Consider the following 20,540-nt stretch of genomic DNA (forward strand, 5'->3'; position numbering starts at 1 on the left):
TGTTTGCTGAGTACTTTACCTACCAGACACCTGACACTAGTGACTCTCTGAAACATTATCAGTGAACCCTTCACACATGCCTGGGAGGAAGGCTCCAGAATTTCTACGCTTAGCTTACACGTGAGGAAGCATGTTCACAGAGGAAAAGTCTCTGGGCTGGAATGTGCACCTACCTTCTGGCACCCTTGGACCCCAAGGGATCCACAGGCAGCCAGAAAGCTCTGAGCAGTGACCGGCTCCTCTCAGTGAATACTGAGGGCTGGCCAACCTGGAGCACTAGGTGGCCCTTCTCCAACCCCAGAAAGGCTCACGAACACAGAATTCAACTGGCTGCAGAACTCCAGCCATTTAATAACAAATGCTTCCCCACCCTACCCCCCATCAGAGCACTGGGAAAATCGTGGGTCCAACCGTACGTGTGGGGGAGGGGATGCAGAAAGCCAGGGTGAATGGGAACAGTCAGTGAGGGGCTGGTCGGGTCCTGCCCCCTGTGTCGCTTGACCCCCGGGAGCATTGCGGGGTCAAGGAGAGGCAGAGGCCTCTCTGCCCAGCCACCAGCAGGGAGCTCCATCCGAGCGAGGCTGGGGCTGTCCATGGGCCCAGCCAGAGATCTTGAGAGGAGGCCAGGGCCGGCAGAGGGAGGAGAAGGATGAAAACAGAAAAGACCCTGGTCTGTCACCAAGCCCAGGCCCTCTGGGTCCCTGTGCCAAGTCCAGCCTCCGGGAGCTGGCCTCACCCATGGCGAGGCTGCCGCCACTCACTCCGGCCTTGCCTTCTTGGCCTTCTTCTCAGACCTTACAGCCTTATCGTGGGCCTTCCGCTTTTCCACCAGTTTGTTGGCCTGTGAGGAAGAAGGGGAGGATTAAGCTGTGATGGGGGGAGGTCGGGGAAGGGGACTCCCCCTTCTGCCACTCAAGGCCACCCCTTAAAAGCAGAGCTTCCAGGAAAGCTAACAGGCAAATTACCAAGGGGAAAAAGCAACCCCCTCTGAAGAGCCTCAGGTGAGGAACCGTGCCTTCACCCCTGCCTTTATGACTCTGTGAAGTTATGGGCCCACAGCAAGTCAGGAGGATTGCAGGCTCCCAGAGCTGGAGGCAACTGCCCCACTGACCCCCTTCACCTGGGAAAGCTGGGGGCCATTCAAACCTTCACCAGGAGCTGCTAGGGTGGGGTCGACCTGGAACAGTCCTTCCCCGGGGCCATGTGGCACTATCTATTCCAAAACAGGTGGCCTTTCAACCTGGCAATTACACTCCTAAGATTTTACCCTGCAGAGACACTTGGAGGTAGGAAGAGAGGTGCTCAGGACTGTTCTCTGAGAACGACTATAAAAGGGAGACAACCTAATCCTGTCAGCAGGGAACAGGCCATGCACTGTATGATGCCACGGACAGTTCATGCTGTGGTTAAATAACAAACACACAGCAGAACAACCTACAGGCAGACCTCGGAGATATTGTGGGTTGGATTCCACCCACCACCCCAATAAAGCAAATACTGCAATAAAGGGAGTCACGCGAATTTTTTGGTTTCCCAGGGCATATAAAAGTTCTGTTTATGCTATGCTGTTGTCTGTTAAGTGGCAATAGCATTATGTCTAAAAACACCGTGCATATACGTTAATAAAAAATACGATACTGCTAAAAAAACCTAACCATCGTCTGAGCCTTCAGTGAATTATAGTCTTTTTGCAATAGTAACATCAAAGAACATTGATCACAAATCACCACGACAAATATAATAATAATGAAAAAGTCAGAAATATTGTGAGAATTACCATCACTGGTGACACAGAGACATGAAATGAGCAAATACTGGAAAAATGGTGCTAAACAGATTTGCTCAACACAGAGTTGCCACAAACCTTCCATCTGTAACAAACTCGTTATCTGTGAAGTGCAATAAAGCTAAGTGCCATAAAACCAGCTCTGCCTGTATGTGTAGCACAATGCCCCCCAAGTAACATCTGTGTTATCACATGCACAAAGAAACCTGGGGGGCTGTTACTACAGATCACCCCAAGGGCAAGACTGTGAGCCACTTCTGCGTCCATTACAAAGTTCTGGCATGCACAGAACTCTCTTAAAAATTTTTTTCTTTTATATTGAGCATATGTGGCTCTGTGAATGAGAGGAAACAAAACAGAAGCTGAACCAAAACCTCCCACAGTCCTTCCAGCTTCATGCACTTCTGTGAAGTGCAGGCCCCGAGTCTGCTGCAGCAGCTCTGGCCCCCAATCCCAGCAGACTCAGAAACCACCGGGTGCAGGAAGGAGACTGACACCAAGATGCCCAAGGCAGGCAGACAACGTCAGAAAAATGCTAGAAAAGGGCCCAGAGACTGCCCGGGAGAGCCAGCCGGCCTCGAAGCTCAGCTGTGCGGCCCCAGCTGGAGCCTCAGGCGGCGGGGAGACTCACCTCGCGGATTTTTCGCCTCTTGCCAAACATGATCTTGTTGTAAAGGTACTTCTCCCGCTTCTTCATCATCATGATGGCCAGGCGCTTGGCCTCACTGTCCTCCTCCTGGGCCAGCCGCTGCTTATCCTCCAGCTTCACTGTGCCCACCATCACCTTGGGCTTCTGGGGACACAGGGGGGACACTTGTGGTTGCAGGTTGACCCCCACCCTCTACCTCCAGCCCCCTGGCTCCCACCCTTCTGGCACCAAGGTGGCCAGTGGGGCTGCTTCCCAGGCCGAGAACCCAATCAACTCCCTGGTACCTTCCCCTCCAGCCTCGGCTCCTCCGGGGCCGTCAGTCGGGCCTCTTCCTCCCTTTCCGAACCAGCCTCCTTGTCTTCTTCCTCCTCCTCTTCTTTTCCTCCCTCTTCATCACCATCACCTTCATCATCTTCCTCCTCATCCTCCTCTTCAGATTCATTCAAATTTCCTACAAACAGCCGAGGATTACGAACACCCGGGAGCCTGCTCTTCCCCTTGTGGCGTGAGAACTGGCGCCAAGCACCACCCTCTTTGGCACAGACGTTCCAAAGGCAGAGCAGGGCCATCCTGACCACAGGCCCTCTGGCACCTCCACCACAGGCCCAGCTGCCTTCAGAGCAAACTCCAGGCCCCCAACCCCTCAGCTCTGCTGCCTCGCGTGGAACTTCCAGACCATTCTGCTCAGTCACTCTGGACATCAAGGAACACTGGATTATAAGACACAAATGTTTCCTCCTCCTAAGCCACGTTACTCCGATGAGAGTTTAAAGGGCTTTGTACCCCTGCTGCCCTGTTCTCTGGAGCTTGCCACCTTTGTAGCCAAGAAGGGAAACAGCCAGGTGAAGCCCCTGGAGCCGAGGCCAGCCTGGAGGAGCCTGCCCACCCCGCCCTGCCCAGCTCCCTTTCACTCACCTGGGTGCTCTCCCCGCTGCAGGGCCAGCAACTTCTGCTTCTCAGGGGGCACATAATCGCCTTCCTTCTCTGACACGAAGGGCGAGAGGTGTGGAGGCAGCTGCACCCCGGGAAAGTAGTCTGCCACAGGGAGGAGGAGCCGGGCGTTCACGGAGTCAAACACCCACTGGGGCTGCACGTAGTACCTGCGCAGGGTGAGGGCAGAGAAAGCCGTGTTGCCACCCGAGACCCCACTGCATCTGCAGGGGCCTGGAGACAGACCTCCGCCCCCAGAAACCCAAACAGGCGGAGGAAGACGAGGGCCTTGGGGGCCTACCTGCCGATGACGGGGGTCTGTTGCCCAGGCCGGTCGACAATCTGGTGGGTGATGCCAGAGTCTGTGACGTCGTATGTGGCCCCAATGCACAGAGATTTGTCCCAGGACACGTTCCCTCCAAAACTCCTACAGGCACAGGGGGAGCCCATGAGGGTACTGAGGCATGAGGTGCCCACCCTGGAACCCACTGGCCCACAAGCTCACGCTCCTAGGACACACCTGTCCCCTCCCCACCCCAGGAATCCCCCCTTCAATTGGCCGACGCCTCCAGTGCTGGCCCAGGGGAGACCTTCTGCCCTAAGCTGGTGAGGAAGTGATGCCAGCTGCCCTCTAATGGGTGCTTTCCACGTGCTTGGGGTGTGCTGAGTTTTCCACACCCATTTTGTTGAATCCTCACAACAGCCCTAAGCAGCGGATACTGACGCCAGCCCATTGTTACCGATGGGCGTCCAGGGCTGCGCTGTCTACGGCAGGACCCAGCCCAGTATGGCAGAGCCAGTGCCGTCAGGCTCCCCACCTGATGACAAAGGCCAGGGCCTCCCGGGGCACCTCACGGTTCAGGAAGAACTTCAGGCCCTCGAAGAGCTTCTTGTGCTTTTCCTGAGCCTCCAGCTCCTTCCTGCAGTCCTCCTGCGCCACCATCTCCTGCCGAGAAAAGGGGCTGCTCACACTATCAGGCCTGCTTGCACCCCACTGGAGGCAGAGGCTGGAGACGAGCCCCTCCCCAGCTTCCTTCTAAACCCCTCAGTCCGCCCGCCTCCCCAACCCCCGCTTCCAGAGGGCAGCGCAGTCCTCACCCCGTCAGCAGGAAACTCATCCACCTCGGCTTCCTCCTCCTCCGCAGGCACCACCACACGGGCCAGACTGGCACTGAGAGAGGCCAGTTTCTGTGGGAAAGCAGCAGGGTTTCAGGGATGCTGCTTGCGGGTGGGGAGGGGTAGCGCTGGCAGTTCTTGGCCGGGTATCAGTGGGTTTGGGTTCTGAGGGTAAGCCCTGAGACCACCTGTCTAGCCATGACCGCCTCCACCCCCAGGCCAGGAACCACCCTTCTGGGGGATGCAGGGCCAACGCTGGAAGCCTCTCTCACCTCCATAGAGCTCTCGGAGTCCAAAGCATAGGTGTCCTCGCTGGCCTTTGCTTCTGCATGAGCCTGACCCTCGAGCTGGGAGGCAAGGGGAAGGTCAGAGGAAGAGGATGCCCCTAGCCCCCACCTCCACGTGGGGAGAGAGGCCGTGGCCTCTGCCCGGTGAGGAGAAGGTGCTGGGCTGGGCCGGGGCCTACCTTGGGAGGGTAGTGCAGGTTAAGCGACTGGTAGAGGCGGAAGTTGACGAACCCCAGCAGGGTAGTGTAGAACTCGGTGAAGGTGGCCATAACCCTGTAGTCCACGTCTGTTGGGTGCTGGGGACACAGAGACGCATCAGCAGTGTCAGTGCAAAGATGGCACTGACAACCCATGTGGGGTGGGGGCTCCAGGTGCCCAAGGACCAGGAGCTCCTCCAGGGTGGCCCCGCCTTCGGAGCTCTGCCCCAGGAGAAGAGGCTGTGTGGCATGGCCCTACCCAGGAGCATTCTGGGCACCAGTGAGGCTCTGGACAAGGGTCCCAAGGCTTGTCCTGGAGACCAGTGCCAGATCCCCGTGCCATAAAGGGGATGCTAGGAGTGAGAAGAAGGAAGCCTTTGTCACGAGGTTCCCGGGACAGGCTGGTGCCCCCGCTCCCTGCCCCAGCTCTCCCCTTCACCCTGCAAGGCAGACTTCTGTTCTTGCAGAGGCCGCTCACGCCTGCTCCCTTAGCCATCCCGTAATTTCCATTTACTGTCTTTTCTGGGGCCAGCCCATGAGCACCTGGGGGCCTGGCTGGGAAAGGTGGCCCTGGATCAGCCCATCTGCCTGGGTGGGGGTAGTGGGCGGGCGGCACTCAGCACCTACGAGCCCTGGCAGGAGCCTTCGGACAGATACTCAGAATTCAGCAACCCTGCCTTGGGCCCGAGCCGGAGACAAAGGCACAACCCGAGGACCCAGGACAGGCTGGGCAGCTTCCTGGCGCAGCCCCAGGGAGCTCCTGAGAAATGCTGCCTGCTTGGGGCAAAAACACAGAGCAAGCGGGGGACACGGGAGGGCTCGTCTTAAACCTTGAGGAGTTGATAAAACAAAACAGGGCAAGGATCTGAGACCCAAACCAAAGTGCCTCGACCCTTGAGCAGCACTGCCTGGCATACCAGAGAGGCCAAGCCAGCCCGGCCAACTTCTGAGACCTGGACAGGGGGATACGCCAAGCGATGATGAAATCAGTAATGATCACAGCATCGCTTCTGTGCCTGTGCGCCTGTGACGCTGAGCTGTTTCTACATCCTGCCAACAGGCAGTGACTCGGCTGTGGGGGTAAAGGGGCCAAGAGGTGCCCCACCTGTCCCCCACTGTTACCTCAGTCCTTCCATGAGCATCCACCAGGGCCTTCGACGGGCCTGCGAGCACGTGAGCGGTGACTGCCCCACAGCACAGCAGCCCCCTGGGCCCTGCTACCTGCCTGGGTCCTGCTGCCAGGAGCCCAGCACTGGCTGCACAGGGGCCCCAACTATGACCCAGGGCTGGTCCCCCATCCTCTTGCTGAGAGGAAGCAGTGGCAGTGAGCTGGCCAGAGAGGAAGGAGGAAGGGGTGGCCCGTGCCCTCCCCCGTTCCTCCAGGGCCAGCTGTGTGGAGGCCGGCCTCCACAGGGCCCTATTCACCACTGGCAGTACAGACAAAGACCAGTCTGAGAAGTGAGGGGGTGGGACATCAGAGAGAAGGAAGGAGAGGGAGGGGCAGAGAGGAAGGAGGGAAGGCAGGGCAGAGAAGGCAGGAAGGACAGAGGAGAGGAGGGACAGAGAGGGGAAGAAGGAAGAGCACAGACTTGCACACACACCTGCCCCCAGGGAGTGGGCACAGGGACTGCTGAGGGCTGAGCACCTCTCACCCACAAAGACCACAGGCTGCCACCAATTGTCACTGCTGCTCTGCACTCAGCGGGGGTTCCAGCCTGTGGCCCCCAGCCCAGAGTAATCAGCAGTGGCCCAGGGGACCCAGACCACCAGCTCCCGCTGCCTGGCCAGCAAACCTGCCGTCCAGCTGAGTCTCCACTGAAGGCACCAGTTCTCACTCAAGGCACAAGCAGGAAGCAAGGCCAAATGCAGGCCCACAGCAGGATAAGTCAGGCGCCAAGCCTGAGACCCTGTGGGAGACTAGAGGCTAACAACCCCCATACGGAGGCCAAACCAAGATTTCTCTCGACGGATCCTGCCAAAAATTCTCACAGTCTTAAAAAGAAAGATGAGTAAGAAATAGTGCCAGTAATAAGTAGTACTCCTCTTGTGCTCATCCTCCCCAATCTCACACAGTCCCCAGTTCTGGGTGGGGCACAGGAGTGGGGGTGGCAGAGCGGGGTGAGCACCTAGCAGGTTGGAGGGCAGGGCCGTGTATACAGGCAGTGCTCGGCCCCGGTGGCCGCTCACTGTTGGTTCTGCAACCCCCGAGGGCCAAGCACCAGGCACTTTTAAAGCTTTTTTCCCTCAAATCCTCACAACAAGGCTTAGAAGGTGGAAGCATGTTATTAACTGGGCACAGAGAGGTAAGGGAACACGTCCAAGGTCAACCAGCTAGAAGGTACTGGAGTCAGGCTGGCTCGGGCTCTTGTTACAATTCTGTACCACACCCCCCCCTGCCACTGCCCTGTCCGGCACTCAGGAACCCAGCTGGTTCTGCAGGACAGGAAGAGCCCCCCTTCACCCACACCATTATCTCTGTCTAGGAAGCAGAGAGGGAGCAACGGTCCCTGCACAACCCTTCCCTGTGGGCACACTCACATCGTGGGAGAAGGTGTAGGGCGTGATCCACACGATGGGCTGGCCCAGCACCTCGGCCTGGTAGTAAATGCCTTTGATGGACAGGAAGACCTGCGGTGGAGCGGGGACAGCGTGGTGAGGACATGGGGGTGCGGGGCGGGGGGCTGGGCCCCACTGGGTGGCCCCGGGCTCACCTTGCGCAGGGCACGGGCGGCGATGACGTAGTGCATGAACTCCACGGCCAGCCGGTGGCACAGCTGGATGGTGTGCACGTGGCACTTGCCGGTCCGTGGGAAGGTGGAGAAGAGGAAGCACATGGAGAGGGCGTCGTCCAGGTCCCGCAGGGCATCTATGAACGTGGGGTACCTGCGTGGCCAGGAGGGTGGCGCTCGTAGGGTCGCACAGCCTGGGCTCTGAGGGGCCCCTGAACTCGTTGCCCCACCCCAGGCCCTGCCACCGCCATCTCCTGAACAGGGAGCTGGGCAACGCCCTGGGGCCTGGCAGCGCCAACCTCCCCACAGCTTCCGGAGGAACACGGAACCAGGATGTGCCCACTTGGCTCTGAGGTCAGAGAAATATGAGTCAGGAGGGGCCAGCCAGGTCTTCAGACACAGAGCAAAACAGAAGAAAGGTCCGCAGGGACCTCTCAGAACAAGAGAGGCACTTGGTTTCCTGGTTCAGAGGCCAAAGACTCAATCAGCCCCCTCTTGTGCCTCGAAGTTTCCTCGCTCTGCACCTCACAGACAAACCCAACAACCCGGGCCTTTCCTAGAAACGGCACTGGCCATTCTTTCTTAAGCAAGGGCTGAGGAGAAGGAGGTGACGCAGAATGGGAATGCCACCATACTGCCATCTAGTGTGCACATGAATCCAGACACTTGCTTTTTTCTTGCGCATTTTTTTTTTTTCATTTGTTCCACAGGACAGCTGTGTCACACGCGTCATCTCTCTGTTAGAGGAGGACCTGCTCGGAGCAGGAGCAGTTCGCGGACTGCCCAGCTCATGGCCACGGGCTGGGGTGAGAACACCTGCTGTCGAGCTCCCAGGCCAAGGCTGTTGCCCTGCTAGCCCATGGCTGGCCCGACTCAACGAAGCCAAGTCCATCCAGCCTGGAGCTAAGTGTTCCCAGGGCCAACAGCCACCAAGAGAAGGCAGACATTCAGTTAGCCCAGAGTTTCTGCACCTTACCACCACTGACATTGTGGGCCAGGTTGTCCCATGTCGTGGGGGCTGTCCTGTGCACTACAGGGTGCTGAGCAGCATCCCTGGCCTCTACTAATTAAATACTAGTAGACCCCCTGCCATCCAAGTCAGGAGAAGCAGAAGTGCCTCCAGACATTGCCAAGTGTCCCCACTGATTTAGTCAACAAATGACGGGGACTGCTGAGAAGGATGGGCAAGAAACAGTTGAGATCAGAGGTGTCCAGTCACGTCTTCCAGGACTGACCATGCACCCCATGCATACCCCCAGGACTCCGGCTCTCTCTCACCACAGGGCGTTTGCACTTGCTGTTTGCTCTGCCTGAACCATGCCTCTCCTGGCTGGCTCAACTGTCTCCCCCCAGAGACCTCCTTTGACAAGCCTGTAACTAACGTGCGTCCTCCAGCTCCCTTCCTGGAGAGCATCCCTCGTGGCACTCGTGTGGACTTGCAACCATTAGAACAACTTGGCAGTTTGTTTTCTGGTCTGCCTCCTCCAACAGGACGCCAGCTCTGTGAGCAGGGTCTCGGCCCCGTTCCCCACTGTACCCCCAGCACCAGGTCAGAACCCCCGGCTCACCGCTCCTTGACGATGTGGTCGAGCTTGTAGTTGGGCTTGTTGTCCTTCAGCCGCTCCACCGTGTTCCACTCACTCTTCCCATAGGCCTTCCGCAGCTTCCGGACGAACACCTGGGAGAGAGGAGGAGACCGCTGATGTGGGGCCAACGGCTCCCGTACACCCCTTCCGTGGAGGAGGGATGCTCGGGGCAGGAGGGCTCTCCGACCACGGCTGTCTGCCGGCACGATCTGCCCCCTCAGCCCGGGGTTTGCACAACAGCCACCTTCACGGAGCAGCGAACCTGACCCAGACTGACGACAGAGCCACCCCACTGCATCCCGCTGACAGATGAACAGGGATAAGCATTCAGACGGGCTGACTCCGCATGTTTACGTGAAAGTATAACGTTTTCAGCCCTATTTTCCAACTGAGAAGTGAGACAGACCAGGGCCAGGAGGCTGGGCCAGAAACACCAGTCCGCATGTGTGTGAAACGAGCCTCGGGCCCACATGTGGGGCTGGGCCACACGAGAAAATGCAGTTGAGGCCAATGGTGGCCCCAGAAAGTCCTCTAAACTGACCAACTGCCTCCCCCGAGCACTTCTTCAGAGGCTCAGAGGCCACCTGCGCTGAGACTGTAAACAGCAGCTCTGAGACAGCCAGTCCCACAAGGGGCCCAGTTCCAATGCAATGAGCTGGGGTGTCTGGAAAACCCAGCAGCAGGACAGGTCCAGCCGCCCACCTCGGCCAGCTCTGGCGAGAGGGCTACCAGCAGCTGTACCCCACAGCCTGGCCCTGCTGCTCGGCAAAGGCTACAGTAACAGCAGTCTACTTTCAATTATTTGCATTTGGTATAATTAAGTTTCTTCTTTCCCTGTAGTATTTAAGCATTTAATCGTTTCTATTTGAAGAATGAAAAGCTTGGTCTCCTGGGAACAATTCCAGAAAGAACCTGAATAGGAGTGGTTTATTTGGGCAGAAAACACACCAGAGAGCCCCTGAAAGACCACAATCTTTGCCTCAGAGGCAATACATTTACCCTTCTCCAAAAGAACCAGGGGAAAAGCATGACAGGTAATGCATTAATCATTGGTCAGGTTCTATGTAAATGATTTCCACACCTAAGATCTCAGTCAATCCCCCTGACACCCTTTTGAGGTAGAATTACCTCACCCTATGTACAGGCTTGCTCAGAGAGATCAAACAATTTGCCCAAGGTCAGTGTTAGTGGGTCTGCATAGAGCTGGGAAGGGCCCCATCCAGACCCTAGAGCCCAGGCCTCACCTTGTACTCCCGGAACTTGTTGACAATGGGTTCATGGAGGAGGAATCTGATGTCTTTGATAAGGTAAAAGGTTCGGGCTGCCGTGGAGCCCTTGTTGACCTTCTTCTTGTGTTTGGGTTCATGGGGATAAATGCCCTTCAGGATGCACAGCCGCCTGGAAGACAAAGGCCACTCCTTCTATCAGCAAACGTGCTGAGCACTGGGCACGCTGGGCCTGGAAAACTGCAGTGAACAGAGAACACAGGAGCCCTGCCCTTTGGAAAACTCACTTTCTAGTGCAGGAGTCCGACAGTGACAAGTTCCTGACAAACATAGTGCAGACAGTCCCAAGCACCAGAAAGGAAACAATCAGGATATTGACAGGGGCCAACTGGTAGGTACCTCTTTTAGCAAGGAGAGTCAGGAAAGGCCTTGCTGACAAATCAACATTTCAGCCACATGGAGGTATACCTCATTTTATTGAATTTCACTTTATTGCACTTTGCAGGTAATTGCATTTTCTTTTTTTTTTTTTTTTTTTAAAACAAATTGAAGGTTTGTGCAACCCTGCATTGAGCAAGTCTATCGGCGCCATTTTTCCAACATTTGCTCACCTTCATGTCTCTGTGTCACATTTTTGGAATTCTCACAATATTTCCAAACTATTTCATCATTATTATATTTGTTATAGTGATCTGTGATCAGTGATCTTTGATGTTGCTATTGTAATCATTTTGGGGGCACCACGAATAGCACCCATACAAGATGGTGAACTTCATCAATAAATGTCGTGTGTGTTCTGACTGCTCCACCCGACCTGCCATTCCCCAGTCTCTCTCCCTCTACTCAGGCCTCTCTACTCCCTGGGACACAATATTGATATGAGGTCAACAAATAACCCTACAGTGGCCTCTAAGTGTTCAAGTGAAATGAAGAGTCCCACATCTCTCACTTTAAATCAAAAGCTAGAAATGATTAAGCTTAGTGAGGAAGGCATGGTGAAAGCCAAGACAGGTCGAAAGCTAGGTTTCTTGCACCGCAGCCAGCCAAGTTGTGAATGCAAAGGAAAAGCCCTTGAAGGAAATTAAAAGAGCTACTCCCGGGAACACATAAACGATAAGAAAGCAAAACAGCCTTATTGCTGATATAAAGTTTTAGTGGTCTGGACAGAAGATCAAACCAGCCACAACATTCCCTTAAGCCAAAGCTTAATCCAGAGCAAGACTCTAACTCTCTTCAATTCTATGAAGGCTGACAGAAGTAAGGAAGCTGCAGGATGAACTCTGAAGCTAGCAGAGGATGGTTCATGAGCTTTAAGGAAAGAAGCAATCTCCAGGACATGAAAGTACAAGGTGAGGCAGCAAGTGCTGATGTAGAAGCTGAAGCAAGTTATCCAGATCTAGTTAAGATAATGAACTAAACAACAGATTTTCGATGTTGATGAAACAGCCTTATATTAGAAGAAGATGCCTTCTAGCACTTTCCTAGCTAGAGAGAAGTCAATGCCTGGCTTCAAAATTTCAAAGGACAGGCTGACTCTCTTGTTATGGGATAACACAACTGGTGACTTTAAGGTGAAGCCAATGCTCATTCACCATTCTGAAAATCCTGGGACCCTTAAGAATTATGCTAAAATCCACTCTGCCTGTGCTCTATAAATGGAACAACAAAGCCTGGATAACAGCACATCTGTTTACAAAAAACAACGTCAGGGGCTTCCCTGGTGGTGCAGTGGTTAAGAATCCACCTGCCAATGCAGGGGACACGGGTTCGAGCCCTGGTCCAGGAAGATCCCACGTGCCGTGGAGCAACTAAGTCCATGCGCCACCAACTACTGAGCCTGCGCTCTAGAGCCCGTGAGCCACAACTACTGAAGCCCATGCACCTAGAGTCCGTGCTCCGCAACAAGAGAAGCCACCGCAATGAGACGCCCACACACTGCAATAAAGAGTAGCCCCTGCTCGCCGCAACTAGAGAAAGCATGAGCAGCAATGAAGACCCAAAGCAGCCAAAAATAAATAATAAATTTAAAAAAACAAAACAAAAAACATGGTCAATGACTATTTTAAGCCCACCCTGGAGACCTACTGCTCAGAAAAAAGTTTTTTGTTTTTTCAAAATATTACTGCTCATTGACAATGCACCTGGTCACCCAAGAGCTCTGATGGAGCTGTACAATGAGATTAATGTTGTTTTCATGCCTGCTAACAAAACATCCATTATGCAGCCAATGGATCAAGGACTAATTCTGACTTTCAGGTCTTATTAAGAAATACATTTCATAAGGCTATAGCCACCATAGACAATGATTCCTCTGATGGATCTGGGCAAAGTAAATTGAAAACCTCTGGAAAGGATTTACCCTTCTAGATGCCGTTAAGAATTTTCGTGATTCAGGAGAGATAAAAATATCAACATTAACAGGAGTTTGGAAGAAGTTGCTTCCAACCCTCATGGATGACTTTGAGGGGTTCAAGACTTCAGTGGAGGAAGTAACTGCAGATGTGGTGGAAACAGCAAGAGAACTAGAATTAGAAGTGGACCCTGAAGGTGGGACTGGATTGCTGCCATCTCATGATAAAACTTTAACAGATGAGGAGTGCTTCTTATAAATGAGTGAAGACAGCGGTTTCTTGAGATGGAATCTACTGTGGAAATTGCTGAAATGACAACAAAGGATTTAGAATATTACATAAATTTAGTTGACAAAACAGCAGCAGAGTCTGACAGGATCGACTCCAATTCTGACAGAAGTTCTACTATGGGTAAAATGCTGTCAAACAGCACTGTGTGCTACAGAGAAATGATTCACGAAAGGAAGTCAATCAACGTGGCAAACCTCACTGTGGTCTTATTTTAAGAAACTGTCACAGGGCTTCCCTGGTGGTGCACTGGGTGGTGCCTGCCGATGCAGGGGACATGGGTTCGTGCCCGGGTCCGGGAAGATCCCACATGCCGTGGAGCGGTTGGCCCGTGAGCCATGGCTGCTGAGCCTGTGTGTCCGGAGCCTGTGCTCCGCAACGGGAGGGGTCACAACAGCGAGAGGCCCGCGTACCGCAAAAAAAAAAAAAAAACTGTCACAGCCAGCCCAGCCTTCAGCAACCACCTCCTTGATCAGTCGGCAGCCGTCAACATCGAGGCAAGACCCTCCACCAGCAAAAAGCTTACCACTCACTGAATGCTCAGATAATGATTAGCATTTTTTAGCAATGAAGTATTTTAAATTAATGCATGTTCATTTCTTTTAGACATAAAACTACTGCACACTTAACAGACTACAGTAGAGTGTAAATGTAACTTTTATATGCACTGGGAAACCGCTTCATTGTGATATTCATTTTATTGCAATGGTGTGAAACTGAATCCACAATATCTCCAAGGTCTGCCTATAAAGGGCAGAGGGAAGAGAATCTTAAGAAGGACAGCGGCTGTAAGAGTGGGAAGTGCTGGGGGCGTTTGGAAGATGAAAAGTGAGCCAGGCAGCAGGACGCAGGCTGTGGAAGAGTCTGGACTGGACTCTCCAAGGAGCTGAGAACCATAAGCTGCAGGATCAGGGGTCACTACTGCCAGAAGGGAGAGGATGGGTGACAAAGATCCAGATAAGAGAGCAGCAGTGCATTGCACCAGTGGGCCCATTTTGATGACTCAGGGTGACACGACCCAGTTCTCCAGCTTCCCCGTGGACCACACCTGGCAAAGCACAGCTCACTAAAGCAAAGCCAGGCAAGAAAGAGAAGGAATAGCAGAATCCCAGACAGAGTTTGCAGCAGTGCAGTTAAGAGAGGGATGTGGCTGAGTTTTCACTGGCCAGGTACCCGAAGTCCCCCTCTCCTCTCCAACCTCACCTGAAGTCGGCCAGGCTCAGCTGCAGCTTCTTCCGGGCTTTGTTTCGGGTGATGTAGTTGGTAGCAGAGCCTCGTTCATACTTGGGGAGGATAAAATCAATTCTCCATTAGCAATGATTACAATGACGGAGAGCAACCTCTGGACATTGCTCATGCAAGAGGCGACTATTACTCTGGATAAATGGCCAAGAGGCTGTGGGGACGGAGCGCTCCTGCACTGTCCCTGCACTTGTCAGCACAGAGGAGGACACACACATCTGCACGATGCAGGACCATGAGGTTGCTGTGGATCAGGTGCTATGCCAAGCACTTAGTAGTGGCTGTAAGTACTGACCATTATGATTACTGATTTGCACACATTATTCATTTAATCCCCACAACACTGTGAGGTGGGTGCCATTAAAATTCTCATTTCACAAGGGAGGAAAACAGGCTCAGTAAAATAACCTGCCCAGGTCACATAGCTTTTTAAGAGCTGGGGCTGGATTCAGACCTAGGTCCAAGTCCAGAACCTGAGTGCCTCATCCACTAAGCCAGTGTTCTCAACTTCTTTTTCATTATAACCACCCCTCCACCACCAGAGGCCTTTTTAGACCTTTTCTCCCCTTTAATCACCCTCTCTCACAGCCCCATAAAATGTTAATACCACAGGTACACTGTAGATGTTTCTGTAATGTGGTCCTTCTGAGGGCTACACATCATTGTAATGTCTAAGATGTCCCCCAACCAATTTCTGTTCCCTTCAGCATGACACCATCCAGTTGAAAATGCACACTCTAAGCCACACAGCCTCTCTCCTTCCTCATTCATTCAACAGACAATCACAAGACCTCTACTATGTTCCAAGTGTTTAGCTAGATGCTAGGAGGTAATAACGACAAAAGGCCTGGTCTCTACCTGCACCCAAAGAGCATGTTGTGTTGTGCAACCATCTGGACATCTGTGGTGCTAAGATGCTGCCTCACACTCACACGTCTGTATCCCTGATAGAGCAGCAGTGCACTGTACCAGCTCCCTGCAATGCTAACCAAGCACGTCCTTCCCAAACGAGGTCTTCCTCTGGATTAAGACAGCATAGGCCTCAATGGCCAGGTCCAGCTCTAAAGGGACAAACCTGTAGCCTTCTGAGGGGTATGTTTATGAATAATCCCACAGTCACGAAACATGTCCTTCATTCATTCTTCCCTTTAGACATTGTCTACTGGGGATCAGGCCCGCGTCAAGTTCTGAGGGTACAAAGATGACTTTCAGACTGTCTTAGGGAAGTTGCTTTCATTCTTTCATTAAAATTGTTTTCTATTGCCCTACACTGTCACCATTCTTATTCTTTCAAACATTAAGGGGATAATTAAAGTCAACTGGGGTGACTTTACTCCCTGGATGTATGGCGGTGTATTCAGCATTTTGGGCTGTTAGATGCTATTGGCACCTAGGGGGTAAGAGGCCAGGAATGCTGCTAAACATCCCACAACTCACAGGACAACCCTCCCCACAACAGTTATCTGGCTCAAAATGTCAAAACGGTTGTGAAACCCTGCTTTGAAAACTGTCATGATTTGTTGGGACTTCCCTGGTGGTCCAGTAGTTAGGACTCCGAGCTTCCATTGAACGGGGCCCGGGTTCCATCCCGCAAGACGCTGGGCGTGGCCAAAACAAAACAAACAAACAACAACGACAAAAACTGTCATGATTTGTTTACATATCTGCACCTGTACCTCAAAGTCAGGTTTTCAATGTTACATCTTTGTAGTTCCAATCACTAGCACTTAGCTCAATAGCTGGATTAAAAACAGATTGGCAGCAGGAACTTTCCAGCTGACAGAAACAATCGAGGCAACTACATCTTCCTCATCCTCATCCCCATCCCCTCTCTAATCTCTTCATGCCATCAAGGTGATTCTCCATACGGCAACAAGAACAACTCCTTGAAAAACAGATATTACTCCTCCTTCAGTTGATTCTTACTGCTTTTTGAATAAAATCAGTCTCCTCACTGTGCCTGACAGGCCTTGCGTGACCTGGTCCCTGTCCAACCGCAACTTCACCAGATGCCACTCTCCTCTTGGTTTACTATACCCCAGCCAAGCTGATATCCTTTAATTCCTTGCACACAGCAAGCGTTTTCCACCCGAAGGCCTTGGCACTTAGTTTCCGCTGCCAGGCTTGTTTGTGATCGTTTTATTTGGTTATTTACTTTAGTGTCCACCTTCCCCACTAGAAAGTGAGCTCCACGAATGCAGGGACCACAACTAGTTGATTATATCTCCCATCCCCAATGTCCAGGACAAAGCCTGATTCAGCAGAAAAGGGAGTCACAAGTTTTAGAGATGATGAGCTCGAAATAATGGTGAGCTCTACGTAATGTTCATCACTTTCAGTAAAGTTATCCTCCGGCTCGGCCTGTTTTGGGGTGCAGCTCTGCTTGGTAACCTCAACGCTCTTTCACAGCTCTACTCCAGGGTTCTTTCCCCTATTTTACAGAACAAGTACTGCCGTCCTCGCCCATCCTCGAACCCCTTCTGCCTGCTGTCTCCTGTCGCGTTGATCCCAGCCGCTTCTGCACCCACGAGGATCCAAGGCCGGAGAAAGGCGCAGTCCCCGGGCTCCATCGCTCCCGTCTCCTACCTCCTGAGGCACCCCCGTCCCCCCTGCCCCAGACCCGCCCCGGCCTCTCGCCCATCACCTTCTTCTTCTCCAGGCCTCCCATGGCTCCACGCAGAAGAATCTACAAGCACCGCGTAGACACCACCAGCTCCTCTCGCACTTGCTCTGCCTAGGGCCCCGAGGCCCCCGAGCCGCCGGCCTGCGCGTGCTGTCCAAGGAGGTGCCTGAGCGAGTCTACTGAAAGATGGAATTTTTCTCCTGGAGATTAAAACTAAATCCTCTGAAAAAAAATCACTAAGACATATCTTTTGGGCTCTTTCTCATCGGTGAGCCTGTTACAGACATTTTTAATGTTTAAGCATGGGCGTATATTCAGGCATTTCTATAATCATCCTGATGACGAGCGTTTGACGTTATAAGCCCCGTTGCCTGTTGGGATGGAAGGGGGCGGAAGGCTTAGAGGCGACGCAGCGCCTTCTGGGATGCAGAGGGGAGAAGCACTCAGAGGTGTGGGAGTACGAGTTTCCCTTGTCTGAGAGGCCGCCTCGGCGGTAAGTGAGGCTGGGCGCGCTTCGCCGGTGGCTATTGGCTTTTACTTTTGTCCATTCGCTGTTACCGGGATAAACAGAGCAAAAGCAGACTTTTTTCTTCACAGGGGTGGAGAGACTCGAGAGGCCACTTATATTTTCTGAGCCTTAGCGGAGGGTTGAAAAATGACGAAAGACCAAGCAGAATTACAGAACTCGTGGTATATTTAAAATGCACATTTAAGACGTTTTGAGCTTTTAATATGTATACACAAATTTCGTAGTGTGTTCCTCAAAGAATAATTACAAATTTATACAAATATTCACACCAAGTGGTGTGGTCTGGGAAGCAGGTAAAATTTGTAAAATTTGATGTTTTCTTCTTTCAGGCCTCTAAACTCCATTTGGAGATTGCCTCAAATTTTTATTTATTTATTAATTATTTAAGTTATTTTTGACTGCTGCGGCACATGGGATCTTCACTGAGGCATGGGGGATCTTTCGTTGTAACTCACAGGCTCCCCGGTCGTGGTGCGTGGGCTTCTCGCTAGTTCCGGCATGAGGGTTTTTCTCTTTCTAGTTGTGGCGCTCTGGTTCCAGAGCGTGTAGGCTCTGTAGTTTGCGGTACATGGGCTCTAGATGAGGCGCGAGAGCTCCATAGTTGTGGCGCACCGGCTTAGTTGCCCCTCAGCGTGTGGGATCTTAGTTCCCCGACCAGGGATTGAACCTGTGTCCCCTGCATTGTAAGGTGGACTTTTTACCACTGGACCACCAGGGAAGTCACAAGATTGCCTCATTTTTTTTTTGGTACGCGGGCCTCTCACAGCTGTGGCCTCTCCCGTTGCTGAGCACAGGCTCCGGACGCGCAGGCTTAACAGCCATGGCTCACGGGCCTAGCTGCTCCGTGGCACGTGGGATCTTCCCTGACCGGGGCACGAACCCGTGTCCCCTGCATTGGCAGGCGGACTCTTAACCACTGCGCCACCAGGGAAGACCCTGCCTCAAAATTTTGAATTTGAGGCCCTGTGAATGTGACCTGACCCAAAGTTGTAGTGATAGAACTCACCCTTTAAAGGTAAATACAGACATTAAACACTGGCTAGTGCTTGTTTTGAACAATGTGCATTTTATTATGTACTTTCAATTAAAGCTAAAGTAAAGTAAAAACCTAGTGATTCTACAAACAGCAAAAAATGAAATGAAATGAAAACCAGCTAGGGGAAGGTGAGCTGGCAGAACTTTGAATGAACTTGCCAGAGAGGTGTGAGGAAAACCAGGGTCATGTGGTGCTCCCAGCAGAAGACCAAGGAGTGTTCCAGAAGTGGGGCAGGAGAGAAGAAAGGATGGCAAAGATTGGTGCCACCATGAAAGTTATAAAAGGTGCAGAGGTGGTGGTCTCTATCACATCTCTGTTTAATTCATCAGTCTGGTGCCTGCAGAAACTGGATTGATTCTGGAGAATGACTATAGATTACTGTGCACTCAAGCAAGTAACAGCCCTGATTACAATTGATGCGCTTGAAATTGTTTCATTGCTAGAGCAGATTAATAAGGCTTGAGGTATATGGTTTGTTGCCATTGATTTAGCAAGTTCATTCTTTTACATTCCACTTAGAAAAGAGGATCAGGACTTCCCTGGCGGTCCAGTGGTTAAGACTCCACGCTTCCAATGCAGGGGGCCCGGGTTCGATCCCTGGTCTGGTAACTAAGATCCTGCCTGCTGCGTGGTGCGGCCAAAAAATAAAGAGGATCAGAAACACTTCTCATTCTCATGGAACTGACAATAATATTCATTTAGTTTTACGTTGGGGCTATGTTAACTCTCCTGCCCTCTGTTATAATACTAGTCTGAAGAGATCTGGATCATCGGAACAGCCCACAGATGTGACACTGATCTGTTACACTGATATCATGCTGATCAGACAGGACATGTAGAGAGGGCTCTGAAGCAGGTCCCGGCTGCAGAGCAAACCGTGCGAAAAATTCTTCAAACCTGCTGGTCCCTGTGCACAAGAAGGTCAAAGTACCCATGTGGTAGCCACAACTTATAATTCAATGGAACCCTTTCTGTGTCCCCTAGGAAAAGCATGTCCTCTTTGAGGACCAGGGTCTCCAACATTGCAGAGCTCAGAGTTACAGGAATGGGAAGCACAATATTCTCCCAGTGAGTCATTGGGAGTAAGTGGGTTGGCTTATCACAGAGTATTTCCTCCAAGCTGGTACCTCAGCTATGCTTGTAGAAGGCTGTTCCAGCATTCTGTGATGCTGGATGTCTCTGGATGGTGCAGTAGGTGGTATATCCATGGGATCCCAAGGCCATGGGCCTACTCCTACACCTCCCTGCATGTAAAACAGGTCCCTGGTTGAAGGCTATGATACGTGGGATTCCATGCTTGTAGATCAGGCATTCCATAGGCTGCTGAATAGTGGCTCTGGCTGAGTCTGCAGGCAGACAAGGCAGACCCTTGCCCAGGTTAGGTATCTCTCTCTCTCAGGACAAACTGGTGACATTTCCAGGACAGAAAGGCCCACTGTAGCTGAATTGTCAAGTGGCCAGTTGGTCTCCTCAAGGAATAGTGGCATACTGGGGGCTCAGTGTTTTCTCTATTTCTCTCATCCAGCCATATGCCTCTACCTCAGATCTCCTTATCTCTACATTCTAGTCCTTTTCCTTCCAGATCCCCTTCCAGACAGCCAGACCACTGACCACTGCTCAGGAACCTATCTGTATTTTCAACTTAGGTCACTTTTCCTTCCATAAAAAGCGGATGACTGCTTGCAGCTCCACCTATTGGGAAGATTTTCCATCTCCACTGTCTTTCAAGACCAACTCTGAAAGTGGCTGCTATGTAGCTGTGGTCTATTTTTGCTTTGCACCTGTGCACTGAGCCAACCTGTCCATAAACCAAGCTTGAGTCTTTTCCTCCTCGTTTTCAGCTAGTCATGTGGGACCTCCATACAGGCTTAGGGGCAAACAGGGAAGGGATTTTGGAGCAACTGTTGTGTGCAATAAGGGTCCTAGGCTACTCGCTCATGCAGCTTACTTGTGCCCTCTGGTCCC

At 52.4% G+C, this 20,540-nt stretch overlaps 2 protein-coding genes across 2 annotated transcripts in view; one reads left to right on the forward strand and one right to left on the reverse strand.

The window, feature by feature from the left end:
* Window positions 1-330: 330 nt before the first annotated feature.
* PES1 (pescadillo ribosomal biogenesis factor 1) lies at window positions 331-17,190 on the reverse strand. Its single transcript, XM_082668102.1, has 15 exons — window positions 17,032-17,190; window positions 14,349-14,428; window positions 10,525-10,678; window positions 9,263-9,372; window positions 7,677-7,848; window positions 7,504-7,593; window positions 4,948-5,064; window positions 4,754-4,828; window positions 4,464-4,553; window positions 4,184-4,311; window positions 3,667-3,792; window positions 3,351-3,535; window positions 2,720-2,886; window positions 2,418-2,579; window positions 331-841 (listed from the first exon to the last, which is right to left on the reverse strand). The coding sequence occupies exons 1-15, from the start codon at window positions 17,053-17,055 to the stop codon at window positions 758-760; spliced, it is 1,764 nt and encodes a 587-aa protein (XP_082524228.1). The 5' UTR covers window positions 17,056-17,190; the 3' UTR covers window positions 331-757.
* Window positions 17,191-17,486: 296 nt separating this feature from the next.
* TCN2 (transcobalamin 2) overlaps window positions 17,487-20,540 on the forward strand; it is a 34,408-nt gene continuing 31,354 nt past the window's right edge. The window contains 1 exon segment of the mRNA XM_082667249.1: window positions 17,487-17,503. The gene's annotated coding sequence lies outside the window, so the exon portion shown is untranslated.

This window comes from Grampus griseus (genome assembly GCF_964374135.1).
Source record: "Grampus griseus genome assembly, chromosome: 12".
NCBI classification, from domain to species: domain Eukaryota; kingdom Metazoa; phylum Chordata; class Mammalia; order Artiodactyla; family Delphinidae; genus Grampus; species Grampus griseus.

What these genes read in the sequence shown, in the direction of transcription:
- PES1 (XM_082668102.1), bottom strand. Translation starts at nt 17,055, where the DNA reads ATGGGAGGCCTGGAGAAGAAGAAG. An exon ending in CTGAGCCTGGCCGACTTCAG is followed by an intron (nt 10,679 to 14,348) that starts GTGAGGTTGGAG and finishes TTTGTCTTCCAG; the next exon opens with GCGGCTGTGCATCCTGAAGG. An exon ending in GCCCTGGCCTTTGTCATCAG is followed by an intron (nt 3,793 to 4,183) that starts GTGGGGAGCCTG and finishes CTGTGCCTGTAG; the next exon opens with GAGTTTTGGAGGGAACGTGT.